The 16,717-nt window shown below is 38.8% G+C and overlaps 1 protein-coding gene across 3 annotated transcripts in view; it reads left to right on the forward strand.

The window, feature by feature from the left end:
• The window catches only part of LOC121327198 (protein IWS1 homolog), a 45,319-nt gene extending 32,198 nt beyond the window's left edge, over window positions 1-13,121 (forward strand). For 2 of the 3 annotated variants that reach the window (XM_041271072.1, XM_041271074.1), the window contains 4 exons: window positions 891-947; window positions 6,078-6,189; window positions 11,025-11,193; window positions 12,668-12,756. In XM_041271072.1, the coding sequence (XP_041127006.1) occupies window positions 891-947; window positions 6,078-6,189; window positions 11,025-11,153 (298 nt within the window). In that variant the 3' untranslated portion in view covers window positions 11,154-11,193; window positions 12,668-12,756. Of the gene's footprint in view, window positions 1-890; window positions 948-6,077; window positions 6,190-11,024; window positions 11,194-12,667 lie in introns of all 3 variants that reach the window. The other variant, XM_041271073.1, reaches the window with a different exon arrangement.
• Window positions 13,122-16,717: the final 3,596 nt, after the last annotated feature.

Consider the following 16,717-nt stretch of genomic DNA (forward strand, 5'->3'; position numbering starts at 1 on the left):
AGAATTAGGTGTGTATTGAGTGAAATATTTGTCCTGTGAGGACAAATACCAGGTGTGGAGAAAATAGTGCAAAATATGAACCTGGATTCGTAATGAGCATCTGAGAAGGGTCCTCTGGATGTGCCACCACTTGCCTTTCTAGCCCTCCCCTCTTCTCTCATCTACCTTTCTCTCTTCCTTTCACACTGATTCTCTCTCTACTCAACTCCTCTACACAACTCTTCTCAGAGACCAGCCTAAGGTGGAGAGCTCGGAAGATGTTGTACCGGATGTATTCTCTCAGCCTGCCAGGTTTCCTCCCCAGTGAATGCACGATGCAAACTGGAGTTTGGGGCATCTTGCTTGTTTGTTTTGAGTAACAGATGTTATTTTTGTAACATATGCCTCAGTTCTTCAGTTAGTTCAATTATTACAGTTCAGTCTGTACTACAGGTTAAGTTGACGGTGGTATTCTGGCATGGTTTTGCAGTGTGTGTTGCATCCTTTAGTGTGATAGATCATGCATGTGTTTGGCATAACTTATCTAGTTAGTCAGTACGTTGCCTACTTTTAGTCGTTTAGCCATTAGTAAAAAAAAAAAAAAAAAAAAAAACAGGTTAGCCCCAACGCCAGACTTTGCCGGTATTAATAGATACATCAAGATGAAAGAACAGCATCACTGAAGTATAAAGTGCAATACGGTTTTGATTCATACCTGGTAAATGAGACTTAGAAAAACTGCTTTCCTGAACATATTCATTCAAAGGTACTGAATATATTTGAGCAAACCTAACCAATTCAAACTGGCTTCCTTCTGGTCAAACCACACATCCTCCCTTCATTATTTCTCTTTTCCTGTCAGCCAGGCTGCAGTGGTTTATGATCTAACTTGTCTGTTTGTCTCTTTGCAGCTCTGGTGGACAGACTCCTCGCAGGGACCTGGATAAGGTGCTCACAGGAGAAGAGAAGTAAGTATCGTCAGACAAACCAGCCCTTGTGAATTACACTCTAAATCTAGCTTTCCACTATAGCAGTAGAAGTTACTCTCATGGACAGAAAAAATGTCTCCTATTTTGATGTGTCTCAGCATTAGGTAGCTTTACAACATAACTAATGAAATGCTCAGTCTTGTACAGACGTATGGAATGTGCGTAGATGCATATATTAGTACAGTGCTCCCCTTTATACAGCAACTTGCTGTTATAAGGCTGCAAGGCTGTGGCTCCCATTTGCCCCATAATGCCATTCCACTAGCACTGTCATTCTCATAAGGCAGAAACAAATAGCACAGTCTCCCAACTGGCTCCCAGCTATAGTTTTAAAAGGGGAGCACCATATTTTAGTTTACTGATGTGCTGTTTTGAGTGGCATTATCTTCCCTAAACCTGTATACAGATCTGCTGTGTTCAAACAGTGAAACAGAGCTGTTCATGCTGTGGTTCAAAGACCCATTTACACCCAATCCAAACACATGTGCCACTACAGTGGCTTTCAAAAGTATTCACCCCCCCCTTGGACTTTTCCACATTATATTGTGTTACAACATGGATTTAATTAGAGTTTTTGCCACTGATCAACACAAAAAAAAGTCCATAATGTCAAAGTGAAAAGTAAAATCTACAAATTGATCTAAATTAATTACAAATATAAAACAGAAAATAACTGATTGCATAAGTATTCATCCCCTTTGCAATGCACACCTAAATAAGCTCTGGTGCAACCAATTGTCTTTAGAAGTCACATAATTAGTTGAACGGAGTCCACAGGTGTGCAATTAAGGTGTTTCACATGATTTCAGGTTAAATACACCTGTCTCTGGGAGGTCCCACAGTTGATTAGTACATTTCCTAACAAAAACTACATCGTGAAGACGAAGGAACATTCAAAGCAAATCCGGAATAAGGTTCTTCAAAAGCACCAATCGGGTAGGATGTAAGAACAACCAAGGCATTGAATATCCCCCGGAGCACAGTAAAGTCCATTATTAAGAAATGGAGAGAATATGGCACAACTGTGAATCTGTCTAGAACAGGCCATCCTCCAAAGTGTCCTGGTGAGAAGGGCACTAGTCAGGGAGGCCACCAAGAGGCCTATGGCAACTCTAAAGGAGTTGCAGCCTTCTGCATATGGCAACAATAGCCCAGGTGCTTCATAAAACTGGCCTTTATGGGAGAGTGGCAAAAAGAAAGCCATTGTTGAAAAAAACTTTCAGCAAATCTTGGCTAAAGTTTGCCAGAAGGCATGTGGGAGACTCCGAGACCAAGTGGAAGAAGATTCTATGATCTGATGAGACCAAAATAGAGCTTTTTGGCATCAGTCCTGGAGGAAAACCTGCTGACGTCTGCAAGAAACCTGGGATTTGGGAGAAGATTCATCTTCCAGCAGGACAAAGACCCCAAACATACAGCAAAAGCCACACGGGAGTGGCTTAAAAACAAAAAGGTCAGTGTCCTGGAGTGGCCCAGTCAAAGGCAGGACCTTAATCCAATTGAGAATATGTGGAAAGAGTTGAAAATTGCTGTTCACCAAAGGTCCCCATCCAAATTGACGGAGCTTGAGCAATTTTGCAAAGAAGAATGTGCAAAAATAGCAGTGTCCAGATGTGCAAAGCTGGTAGAGACTTATCCAAATATATTATGACTGTAATTGCTGCCAAAGGTGCCTCTACCAAATGACTGACTAAAGGACTTATGCAATCCAGTTATTTTCTGTTTTGTATTTTAGACCAATTTGTAGATTTTATTTTTCACTTTGACATTATGGACTTTTTTTTGTGTTGATCAGTGGCAAAAACTCCTAAATAAATCAATTTTGATTCCATGTTGTAACACAATAAAATGTGGAAAAGTTCAAGGGGGTGAATACTTTTGAGAGCCACTGTATATTTACTCTGTTGGAGTGGAACTTTCCTGTTAAGGGTTAGTGTGGTTGGGAAAACTGTAAACATTTCTGCAATGAAGCCTGTTATAACAAGTAAAAACTCTTTCCCTTACTGTTGTCGATTTGTATATATTAAATAACAAGCAGCATAACACTTGACAGTCTAAATTGGTTATTGTCTTCAGAATAAAGTTAAATATACTGAACAAAAATATAAACGCAACATGCAACAATTTCAAAGATGTTACTGAGTTACAGTTCATATAAGGAAATCAGTTGACTGAAATAAATTCATTATGCCCTAATCTATGGATTTCACATGACTGGGCATACAGATATGCATCTGTTGGTCACAGATACCTTAAAAAAAAAAAAAAAAAAAAAAAAAGGTAGGGGCGTGGATCAGAAAACCAGTCAGTATCTGGTGTGACCATGTCACAAAGACGGCTGAAGTGGGCGGCGTCAGAACCAGGAAAGGAATACACACAGACGGGACGGATGAAGTGAAATGATGAGACGCTTGCTTGCGTCGTTTTATTGTAAATAAAAGGGTTTTAAACAGACAAAAGGCAGGACACAGCACATTCGCCAAAATAAATAGATAAACAAAAAAAACGGACTATACTTAACAAAACGGTGCACAGACAGACACACTGACAAACATGGTGAGTTTTAAATAAACAAGTATCGCACTGGTCCCACCAGCACGCAGTAGCAATTGTTATTAAATTTCTCCTCCTCTCTCCCGTTCTCCACTCACCGAACACCCAACCCCGAGTGGGTGAAAACATGCTGCTGTTCTGCAGCTGTACCAAGACTCGATTGCTAACACCGTGTAACAATTATTATTTTTTTTGTTCCTGGGTAGTAAGTGTTATTTCCTAATTGTTTATGCCTCAAAAGTATAGAAAATGGCTATTATTCCCCACAAACTTTGCTTTTGTGACCAGGACAGGTAAATTTCAAAATATCACTATTTCCAATGAGAAAACATGCGAATTTGTGTCTTTTCGTTCACATAGTCAGAAAAAAACAACATATGAATCCAAATTAACATGTATTTATATTAAAGTAATACAAAAATGACTACAAAAGATTTGGAAGTGAGTAGTTTTGAGATTTATGATTATACTGTAAATTTAATGTTAACTTAGATTCATATGTTGTTTTTTTCTGACTATGTGAACGAAGACACAAATTTGCATGTTTTCTCATTGGAAATAGTGATATTTTGAAATTTACCTATTTCCAATGAGAAAACATGCGAATTTGTTCTTTTCAGTCAGAAAAAAACAACATATGAATCCAAATTAACATGTAAATTTACAGTATAATCATAAATCTCGGAAAACTACTCACTTCTAAATCTTTTGTAGTCATTTTTAATATAATATATTAATTATAATGTAGTCATTTTTAATAGTCATTTTTAATATAAATACATGTTAATTTGGATTCATATGTTTTTTTTTTTCTGACTTTATGTGAACGAAAAGACACACATTTGCCCGTTTTCTCATTGGAAATAGTGATATTTAGAAATTTACGTGTCCTGGTTACAAAAGCAAAGTTTATGGGGAATAAAAGCCATTTTCTGTACTTTTGAGGCATAAGCAATTAGGAAATAACACTTACTACCCAGGAACAAAAATTGTGTTACATAGTGTAATCAATCATTCAATTGGAGTCTCGGTACAACTGCACGTGAATTAATAAAGTGCAATTCCCCGTGCTCACATATTATTGCTTTTTACTTGCACGTGAAGTGCTGTGCAATCCTCGTGCCTAAATACAAATATACATTTTAAACACTCGTGTTACACAGACCCGTTTATATCTCGTGTACCAATGACTATGGGGGCCGTGCATTATCATGCTGAAACATGAGGTGATAGTGGCGGATGAATGGCACGACAATGGGCCTCAGGAGCTGATCATGGTATCTCTGTGCATTCAAATTGCCATTGCTAAAATACAATTGTGTTCGTTGTCCGTAGCTTATGCCTGCCCATACCATAACCCCACCGCCACCATGGGGCACTCTGTTCACAACGTTGACATCGCAAAGTGCTCGCCCACACGACGCCATACATGCTGTCTGCCATCTGCCCAGTACAATTGAAACTGGGATTCATCTGTGAAGAGCTCACTTCTCCAGCGTGCCAGTGGCCATCGAAGGTGAGCATTTGCCCACTGAAGTTGGTTACAACGGCAAACTGCAGTCAGGTCAAGACCCTGGTGAGGATGACAAGCACGCAGATGAGCTTCTCTGAGACGGTTTCTGACAATTTGTGCAGAAATTCTTTGGTTGTTCAAACCCACAGTTTCATCAGCTGTCTGAGTGGCTGGTCTCAGACGATCCCACAGGTGAAGTAGCCGTATCTTGAGGTCCTGGGCTGGCATGGTTGCACGTGGTCTATGGTTGTGAGGCCGGTTGGACGTAATGCCAAATTCTCTAAAACGATGTTGGAGGCGGCTTATGGTAGAGAAATGAACATTCAGTTTTCTTGCAACAGCTCTGTTGGACATTCCTGCAGTCAGCATGCCAGTTGCACGCTCCCTAAAAACTTGAGACATCTGTGGCATTATGTTGTGTGACAAAACTGCACATTTTAGAGTGGCTTTTTATTTTCCCTAGTACAAGGTGCACCTGTGTAATGATCATGCTGTTTAATCCGCTTCCTGATATGCCACACCTGTCAGGTGGATGGATTATCTTGGCAAAGGCGAAATGCTCACTAACAGGGATGTAAACAAATTTGTGCACAAAATTTGAGAGAAATAAGCTTTTTGTGCATATGGAGAATTTCTGGGATCTTATTTCAGCTCATGAAACATGGGACCAACACTTTACATGTTGTGTTTTATATTTTTGTTCAGTGTATGTCTTTCTGTAAAAGGCAACACTGCAATGGGTTTTCAAAGTTTTTTTTTTTTTTTTTTAATAAACTGATGGTGTTAAATGTAGCGCATTTAAAGGCACTTCTATCTAGTGTTAGCAGTGTAACTTTAAGTGTGGTTTTTTTTTTTTTTTTTTTTTTTTGGTAACCTGCATTTTGAACCTAAACATTCCAATAGTAAATACTTTAGTTTTTCCCCCCAGTAATTTTGTCCAGAAGCACATGACTGTTGCCTTGGGGCAGCTATGATTGTGCTGGACAGCAGCTTGCTGCTGAAAGTAGCCAGATTGACGTCCTAAGCTTTGTGCTTGCTTTCAGGGCCCTGAGGCCAGGAGAGCCGGGGTTCTGTGCCCGTGCCAGGGTGCCCATGCCTTCCAACAAGGACTACGTTGTGCGGCCAAGGTGGAACGTTGATACAGAAGCTAACCGGGTGAGTTTGAGGCTTTCCAAAACCCAGAAATCAACACCCTGCTTCCCCAGTCCCACTCAGTGGTTTAGAGCCTTAAGCCTTGTCAGCCCCACAGAGTCTCTGAAATCTAGAAAAGTTTTACAATGTTAAAATTACAAAAGTTCACGTTCTTTTTCATCCACTTACTGCTGATTACTGACTTTATTGGGAAGGGGGGGGGGGTGGGGGGGTTTGTGCCACTGACACAAATAACAGGGGGGGGGGGGTCATTTCCAATAAAATGCAAATTAACCATTATACACAAGTGACACGTGTTGGTTGGTGTTTTTCACCGGGGAATTCATGATGACATTAAATACGAAATTAGTTTTTTAGTTTTTTCATAAGTTTTCAGAAGTTGCCGGTTCGAGTCTGGGCTATTCCACAGCCGACCGTGGATGGGAGTTCCCAGGAGGCAGCGCTCAATTGGCTGAGCGTCTGGGGAGGGGGAGGGTCTAGGTCGGCCAGGGTGTCCTTTGCTGACCGCGCACCAGCGACCCCTGTAGTCTGGCCAGGTGCCTGCGGGCTTGCCTGTTAGCTGCCTGGGAGCTGCGTTGTCCTCCCATGCTGTAGTTCCTGGGTGGCTGCATGGTGAATCTGCAGTGTATAAAGAAGCAGTCGGCTGACGGCACACGTTTCGGAGGACAACATGTGTTCTTCGCCGCTCCCGAGTCAGCACAGGGGTGGTAACGGTGAGTTGAGCTTAAATAATAATTGGCCTTTTCAAAATTGATAGAAAATAAAAAATAATTGGCAATGACTAAATTAAAAAAAAAAAAAAAAAAAAAAAAATGTCATGGTAATTTCTTAAGCCTGGTAAGCCAAGGGGCCACTAGTCTACATGTTGCTGGAAAAATGTAGAAAGCAATACTTTTTTTGTAGAAGGTGACACGCAAGCTTCAAGTTTTCAGGCAACTTTATTGCAAGCAACTGTATCAAAGGACTGTTAAATTTAGAAACAACATTACGTCCAAGAGTAAATCAGCCAATGAAAGTGATGTAAAGTCATGTGACTAGCAGCTACGCTGGCAAAAAAGAAAAATGACTTAGAAAATGAATGTGAAGCCGGTGTGGGATATGCAGTGGATTGGCTGGTGCGAAAGAACTGAGACAAGGTTGGCAGTTTGACTGGCTGGTTTTGAGGCAGGGCATTGTTTGGATCCAGCTTATAACAGAATTGTGAACCAATCTTGTCTGTCTTGTTGATTTACTGTCCAGTAGCTGAGCCTTCATTAGTGTCCTGCCACAGACATGATTTCCTTGTCTCTAGACCAGCGTCAGAAATGATCAATGTTTATGTAGCGTTTTATGTTATAAGACTAATTGTAGATTAGAATTAAGGGAAAAAGCTGGTACTTTTAAAATGCAATTCAGTTAAGCACTTCAACGTTCCAGCAGGCATCTATGCAAAATAGAAGCCCGCTAGATCTGGAAGCCGATTTGGCTGTTAACACTCAATCGTTTTCTAAATATATATATATACAGTGATTTGCAGAAGTATTCACCCCCTATCAGTGTCACATTTTGTTGAAGTACAAATAATGTATACACATTATTTGTATACGTTTTTTTTTTATTCAAAGCTGTAGTGGTTAAACTGAACACTCTTATATGAGGAGGTTAAATGTCAGCAAAATTTGCGAATGAAATGTACTAGTTGCATAAGTCCGCCCCTTAAGTCTCGGTACTTGGTAGAAGCATCTTTTGCAGCAATTACTGCTATGAGTCTTTTTGGATAGGTCTCTACTAGCTTTGCACAGTAGGATGGCGAAATTTTTGCCCATTCACGGGAAAATTGCTCCAGTTCTGATAAGTGTGATGGGGATTGTCGAATCTTCAAGTCTCGTCGTAAATTTTCGATTGGATTCAAGTCAGGATTTTGACTGGGGCATTCAAGAATATTAATTCTCCTCTTGTTCAACCACTCCAGTGTAGCTTTGGCATCTTTGGGTCATTGTCCTGCTGAAATGTGAATCTCCTCCCCAGTTTCAGAGTCTTGGCTGACTCAAACAGGTTTTCCTCAAGAATTTGCCTGTGCTTTGCACCATCCATTCTCCCCTCTATCCTGACAAGCTTCCCAGTCCCTGCTGAAGAGAAGCATCCCCATAACATGATGCTGCCCCCACCATGCTTGACAGCTGGGATGGTGTTGACTGGGTGATGTGCGGTGTTGGGCTTGCACCAAAGGTAACGCTAGGAATTTAGACCGAAAAGTTCAATTTTTTTTGGCTTCTTTCTTGCCACCCATCCATACAGGCCAGCTTTGTGTAGGGACCAGCTTACAGCTTACAGCTTACAGCTTATTGTTGATGTGTGAACACTGACTCCCGTCTCAGACACAGAACTTTGCAGATCTCTCAAGGTCATTGCTGGCTTGAGAGTGACATCCCGAACCAGTTTCGTGCTTGCCCGGCTGCTCATTTTGGCAGGGCGACCTGATCTGGGTAGTGTCTGGGTGGTGTGATGCATCTTCCACTTCTTAATGATGGACTTGTTGAAATTTTCTTGTACCCTTCTCCTTCTGTGTGCCTCTCTACCACTTTATACCTGACTTGTTTTGAAAGCTCCCTGGTCTTCATGGTTGCTTTGTTGGATCACAGTGTGAGTTGCAGCTTTATATACCTGAGGGAAATTATCTAAAGTTAGTTAAACCACTTTGAGTACACACAGGCTGAAACCATTTTACTGATTTTTGACCTTTCAAACAAATCATTTTGCACCAGAGCTGATTTGGAGCTGCATTAGCAAATGGGTTGAATACTTATGCAACTGTGATTAATCTATTTTTCTTTGTAAGTCCTACTTATTTATATTCTACATGCATTTTTTAACTGTCATTGTGGAGTAGTTTGTGTAGATTCGACATGTAAAGTCTAATTTGAAAGCGTTGTGGAGTACGCTCAGGTGCCAACAACAGCAAACGTGTGTGTGTGTGTGTGTGTGTGTGTGTGTGTGCAGTTGTAGTCAAAGGTTTACATACCCTGATGGAAATGTATAATTTAGACATTACTCGAAAACCAATAATTATAGGAAATCTTTTCTAGCAAAAGTTTTGCTTTTGTGGATGAGGAAAGAAAGTTACAAGAAATAGTTTGCAAAAAAAAATAATACATTGATCCCACTGTCCAAAGGAGAAAAAAAACAAGGTTTAAAAACTACGTAAACACTATAGCCTATTCATATGGAAATAATTATAATTAATTTATTATTTTTTTATTTTGCTGTTGGGGTTACAATTTATGAATTATGTGGCCCAGCTTCTAGCGAATGCAGCAGGCCCTGCCAATGCCGCAGCTGCAGAGATGAATTTCACTTTTGCTGTCATTTTAATAAAAACTGTACATGACTTTCCATAGCCACTTACACTTAGATTTGCATTATCTTCAGTGAATTCAACTGTTGTCATTTTTCCAAACAGTACATTAGGTAGCTACCCTTTCCTGTAACGGAACTTTCCACAGAGACACATTCTCCGGTTGATCATTTTATTTTGCATCGCCATACTTGAGTATGTAGAATATCTCTTTCATACACGTATGCAGATTTATTATTAATTGATTTATCACATCGCCACGTTTCGTCCACCTGGCTTCACTTACATACATTACCAAGCTCTACCTATTTCACGGCCTAAAAAAACGTGACACAGACCATAAATGTTTTTCTTCACCGTGAAAACGTGTATTTTGTGTACTTTTTACCCTGCACTGTAAACAGTGAAGTTATGTGTACCAGTCCAGGTTCCTGATGGGATAATAAGCTTGCTTCAATTTCAAAAAGAAAACTGGACAGGATTTATTGATTGACACTTGAGAGCAGCCAATAACCACTGTGGGCTCTGCTCACTGATTGGTAGATATAGGCATCCAGGGTGGGTTTGGTATCTATGAGAGCTCAAGAGAGTGTCTAAAATGAATTAAAAAAAAAAAAAAAAAAAACCCTACAGTAATTTTGAATTCTACAAGGTGGTGGTGTACTAGTCTGTACAACCTGCAGTCTTCATTGGATCACATACATCGAACTACGATCCAGCGGCATTTATATTCAGACATCAATCAAAAACGAAAGGTGAAAAAACGAAAAATTATGAAACCGCAGCACTTGACAACGTAGTAATGTTAGATATTACTAGTTTAGCTTGACAGACAGCTACAGTTGGGACTGATTTAAAACAAAATATGTATAAAATGTAATAAAGCAGGTTACTCTTGATCTCTGCATCATTATCCTGTATTTGTTCCCAGGCACACAATCTCAATGAGTTTTAGAAGCAACACAAAATTACGTTCTTGACAGTAAGTTAATATATACAATATAAGTTTTTCATTTCATAGAGTATTCAATTTCATTCAAATATTATCGATTTGTTATCGTGGGGTCCCAATCGATAGATAATGATTTATTATTGTTACAAGCATATATATATAGGGGTATACCTGCTCCCCCAGTTTAATCAAGGCTCTTGGGCTTGTAACTGGTTTACTTTAGAAGGCCAGTGCCTTACTTAACAGTAGTTCTGTTAAAAATAAACTTTGTAATACATTTAATAACATAGTTAATAAAATACACATAAATAAAATCCTATTTATTGCATGAACTGCCTACAGTGTCTTGTGTAATTAAGCCGAGATGCCAATAGATTTGCACTTTTCTAGTTTGCTACCTACATTCCCCATGCATGTTTTAGAAGAAATAGCATTTGAATCCATTACTTTCTAGACCAGTGGCAAGTGGGCTACAATGCCCAGATCTGGAGGACAAAAGGTAGGAGATACAGCTGCCAATGACTGACCTCTAACTGGGTTGGTTTTCAATAGGCTGTGTCTTCAAAGAAAGGCCTCAGTCGTTTGGAGAAGCACAAGAGACGCATTGCTGAGCAGAGGAAGCGGCAAAAACTACAGGGAGCTGTCAAGATCAGTGTGGAGGGGAACCGAATGCCACTGTAGCACACTGTGGCAAGGGCAAAGGGCATCCCGACCAGGGGATGTAAGTGGAACCTGCCCCTTCCTGGCACAGGAGCTTGACATTGTGAGACACAGCTTGCAGTGTGATAGAACTCCTGCTTTCCCTAATCCCTTGCTTCTGGTGTTCAGAAACAAATGCCAACAACCCGTCTTAATCAGTATCAACACATTTCTTTGGTTCAAGAAAGTAAGCTGTTGAGCGTGTTCCCACCCATTTCCCTTGCTAAGTAGTGCTAAAGGCAGGCAAAAAGTAGCCAGCCAAATTTTACAGCTAAAGTCTCATTACTTAAGTCCTGGCTAATCTTGGGCTTTGGCACTATTGCTCTGCACTTTAGCAAACAACAAAACACTGTTTTCTAGTTGTCAGCCTTTATTGAAATGCAGTGTAGTGACTGGAACAATGTGTTTGGTATAGATCTGCCTTGTCTTGCTCAAAGTAGTTGCCATTGAGTTTGCAGCTGTCTATTTGTGCAGTACCACCTATTGTGTGCAATTGCAGCAAGTTATTTGCTGATATACACATGTTACTAATATAACAGGCATACTATACAAAGGACAGTGTTTTACTGCAGTTATTTACTACAGATTGTGTTTTCCAGTTCAGAGACCCCTATCTTTGGAGATGTGTATGGTATAACATGGCTTGGGTGCTACTGCTCCGAGATGCTTGTCTGTGTGAAGATCTCATTCGTGCTCCCTGTAAAGCCTACATTACCTCTCTATATAGTAACTGTACAGCAGTGCGGTGTTGGATTGTTTTTGCTGTGTTGAACTGCATGCTGATTTTTGGTGGTCTAACAGCATCAGGTAGCCTGGTCCCCTTGGAGAGGGGATAGTAGGATTTCCCTCCTCTTCTGGACAGATTGTCGGTCTGCCCTGATGATTGTTGCCCAAAAGCTTGGTGATGAGAGGCACCAGCAGGTGAGCAGGATTTCCAGTCCAGGATCTCTTAATTCCACTTCATACGCCCATCCATGAGGGCCATTTTTGACTGGGCATGCGAATGCGTGGTGATCCAAGGGAGACCTGCTCAACAGAGTTACATTTCTCGACTCCTGCCGGTGGGGTTGCACGACCGTCTCATGGTGGGTGCAAGTAAGAATTGGCCTTTAGTCCTCAATTAGGTAGACCAACTACTAATGTGTCAGTCAAATCATGCATGCCTTGTGCTTCATTTGTGAACTTACTGTTCTGTAGCATTTGCTGCTTGTGCATTCATTTTTAAAATGTCTTGGAATTTTTATGTTAATGAATTGCAATTGCACTCTGTCCTTCTGAAACCACACACTTCACAATGATTTCACAATCGTGTGATGTGCGTTAAGTCGAGTACCAGTTTCTGAGACCCTGTTATTTTACTATTTAGCAAGTTGACAGTTTGGTGCTAGCTCAAGTCTGTAACCAGGTTATCTCCAGCGCCTGTGAAGTTGCGGTTTTGAACCCTTGTTATTTTGCCTTTTGTCTTCTCTTGTTAATTATCTGCTTCTCATTTGCAGGGGCCAACCAAGAAAGGGGTAACTCGCGTGGACAAGCAGATGCGACGTTTTGCAGACATCAAGAGGCTGACCAAGCCTGCGCATGCTGTGAAAATCAGTGTGGAGGGAAATCGGATGCCTTTGTGATTCACTTTTAAAACCATGTTTCTTTTTTTTTTTTTTTTTTTTTTTTTTTATATATATATAAACAGTCACTGCATCCAGAACCCATCTGCTATTACCACCCCCTCTCTGCCCTTGGACTCTGTTTGCTTTATAGACCTGTTTTTATTTAGTTTGGATGTATAACACTGTTCAGCATCATAGGATTGTTTGCTTTGGGAGGCAAATCTCTTGCTCTGAATTCCTATAAGGTCTGTCTTGGTCATATCACTGTTGTATTTAAACCGAAGTCGCTTTGTACAGAAACAAAGTTGTTACTTTGGTTTATTAATAAACGTGATGTCTCACATTAGTTCTGTATTGTTCATTTGTTCAGTAATTTAGAGGCGTGTAGGGGAAAGGGAAGTAAGTGCAGTTTGGAGACAGATTTCAATTTTAGCCTGGGGTGAGGACCCAGGTCGAGCCATCAGAAGAACTTCTGAAGGTTAAAATCACGATTCAGCAGGTTAAGATGTTCTAGTAAATTCACCCCCAGCCACCACGAATATATTTTATACATAAAATACACATTTTAAGGACCCAGTGATTCTGCATTGGCTAATTCCATACATTCTTCACTCTTTTAACATTTGTTTTAGGCTAAATACATTGTTCCCTCAACCTATCTTCACAACTCTCCTAGCTTTTTAAAGTAATTGTAGCTAGTGAAATAGTTCCCCACATTTTCTGTGTTGTCCACATTCTTTCACTATATAGGTCTCAGATGTGCAGTTTTGAAGAAAATACGTTTTGTTTTAGCAATTGTGTTTGGATTTTAAATCATCATATCAGGTAATACACTAGGTTGCAAGCCATGCTTTTAGACTTTTGACCCTGGTGGGATGAATTGTCCAAGAAAGTAAAGCCGTTGTCACAGGAAATAAGTTAGCGTTTGCCTTTTTTGAGCCTTTCTACTCATGCACGAATCTTGGAACTTAAAGGCAGAGGAACTTCTCTGCGGAGATTAATCCAAAATTACAGGACGCCATTTGTATTTTGTTGAGAATCGAAAACTGATATTGCATTGCAGACAGTAATTTTGGTTTAAACGTAATTTGATTTATTGAAGTGTATTGCAGATAGTATTTTTTTGTTTAAAAGGTGACATTTATCGTAATTACGTATATTTACGTTTAATTTTTATTAAATAAATTTTCTTCTGGAAATTGCACGCTGTATTTTAGTATTTAACAAATATTTTAAAAACATTTTGTGGTATAATTTGTGTCTATGCATAGTTACAATCACTACTTGCCAAATGTGTATTTCCTTTAAAAAATGTTGTTCGTGGACATACTTTGGCGTAAGCAAGTAAGTGTTTATGTGTAAGCTCCCTCAGTTATATTATTTAAGGTAAATTGCTTGGTGACTGAACCTTTTCAATAAATTGAGTGGGAAAGTGGGTACAAACATTTCATGTAGAAAATACGTGGGATATCTAAACCTGTTTTAATATAGAAAACGTACACATTTTTAGTGGAAGATGGTGTTTTAAGGTGTATAATTTGAGAAACACATAAAACGATTGGCTTCCTATACATAACAGTTCAATTGTTTATATCGGTGGTTTCCAAACTTTTTAGGCACTGTACCCCTTTCCAATAATCTAGTCTACCGCGTACCCCCTTCTGAGATAGGGTCATAATATACCTATGAAAAGAGGTAAAACAAGGTATTTTCTAATTACCGGTACTAGATTAAGCACTGTAAATGGATAACTAATGATCAAAATGAAAAAAATAAAATTAGTTGTTTTATTGTTTTAATATGTAAAATTATTTCAAAATCCAGACTCCGTAAGTATGCTGAAAAACATAAGGTTCCAATTTAAAACAAAATCAAAAAGCAATTTTCAACATTCATTTCTTCCAACAAATGGTGATGTGTAGAGAGAAAACAGATTTTTTTTAAAAAGCTACAAATACAGGCTTTTTTTGGTTTTGTTTATTAATCTAAATTTTTTTTTTTTTTTTATAGTTGAACACTGAGACAATGTAAAATGTGTGTCGTGTGTGGTATTGAATACAGCCAGAATAAACACATTGTTTTGAAGTCAATATTTCTAAAAGAATTTGTTGAAAGTAGAAAGGGGATATTTATATCAGGCAGTCAAAAAAGACTTGGCAAAATACTTCCATGTTAAAGTGTTTAGTGCAGTAAGCTGTTTGCGTTAATCAGCTGTAAGACTATTAAAGCATGTTGATGGCCACTTGCTGTATGATATGAACACACTAGGACTGGAGTAGGGAGTCCAATTCCAGACACTTCCCAATCACAGGATTTAGGTATTTATTTTGTTTTTAATCCCGTGATTTCAATTTTTGTAGTAATAATAACAAAAATAATATCGAGTTTGTACTTTTTTTAAGTCACTACCGGTGTGGAGGCACAGGGTAATGCATTCACAGGACAAAGTTCTTGAATGAATGAAGTAAATTAGCCATGTGTGTGCTCAACGCTCACACACTGTCTGCAGCCAGCTAGGTGTTTATAGAGTTAACCTTGCCCAACACAAGGAAATATGCACCAGTATGGTTGTGGTTTTATTTGAAAGGTGATTCGATTGCAAAGTCCTAAAGTACTATAACTGGTATATAAAAAAAATAATAATAATAATAAAAGCGTTGTGTACCATTACAAGATTTTTCTCGCATACCCCCTGACGAGAGCTTGAACCCCAGTTTGAAAAACGCTGGTTTATATGAACATCTGTGATCCTAGTTGACATGGTGGATGTACTCACACAGCACCAAATACTGTACTAATAATTCAGATAGCTCTCCAATTTAATGCAGTACCCTGTGCAAATCTCTGATCCTCACTTCTACTCCAGTCATTATATTTCAGGAATGATAAAAAAATCATACCACAGGTTATACTTTTTGCTTATAGATTTTTGTGTGAAACTCTGTATGAGAACTTGCTCTTAACGTTATCTGATTTGTTTTAATTGTTGTGTTTTACACCCGATCTCATGAATCAAATATAAAGATATCGTACAGCATTCATTGCATACCATACAGTAATACTTGTCAATATACATTTCTCAATAACAAAGATATTTAAAAAGACACTTATTAAAATAAAGCAATATACACAATACATGTACACAATTCAAAATATACAATAGAAAACAATATATACAATAAAACAAGTGTAAGGGTCGGTATAGGAAGGGAAGGATATATTTACAGAAGGTGTGGTTTAATTCCATGCTGGAGGTTTTACCAGTGTCATTGATAAGGACACCACCCCCCCCTAAAAAGCCCAACCTGATCACATTTAATTTCAGGGTGCTGAATTGAATCCCCCTCGAAACCCTTACTAAATCCGAAATGACATTGTTCACCCAGTTACATGCTTTCTTTATTTTTGGCGATGCCTTTACATCTTTTCAAAGATGTCGCTTGGTGATGCACAAGAAAATTATTTTTGCATTTGGAAATCGCTCATGCAAATTTGTTAAATCTTTTTTTTTTTTTTTTTCTAACTAATCCACACTTTTCAATGCCTCCAGCATGAATCACCAGGATATCAGGTTTGGAAGAAGGAGAATTAAAAAAATAAATCATAAAAAAAAGCCACCTAATCCCCTCTGTCTACTGTGCTCAAGCTATCAGACACTTGTCTTATATAGTTTCCTTGTTTCAAGCCGTGAAATACACTTTCATACATTTTCAAAAAGAATGAAAAATGCAATATTTAATAAGTATGAAAGAAATCTCAGTTTATTGCAACATAGTCAAGGGACAATTTTATGTTTAAATTATTATTAAAGATTATTGATAATTGTTGCTGCTTACTATTAATGTATTTGACCAAAACTGTGTGTGTGAGTTTTTTTTTTTTTTTTTTTTTAAAACACTGAAACTCAAAATCAATTATTGTAAGGTGACATTGGTTTTATGT

The sequence above is a fragment of the Polyodon spathula genome, chromosome 14 (genome assembly GCF_017654505.1).
Source record: "Polyodon spathula isolate WHYD16114869_AA chromosome 14, ASM1765450v1, whole genome shotgun sequence".
Classification (NCBI taxonomy): Eukaryota; Metazoa; Chordata; class Actinopteri; order Acipenseriformes; family Polyodontidae; genus Polyodon; species Polyodon spathula.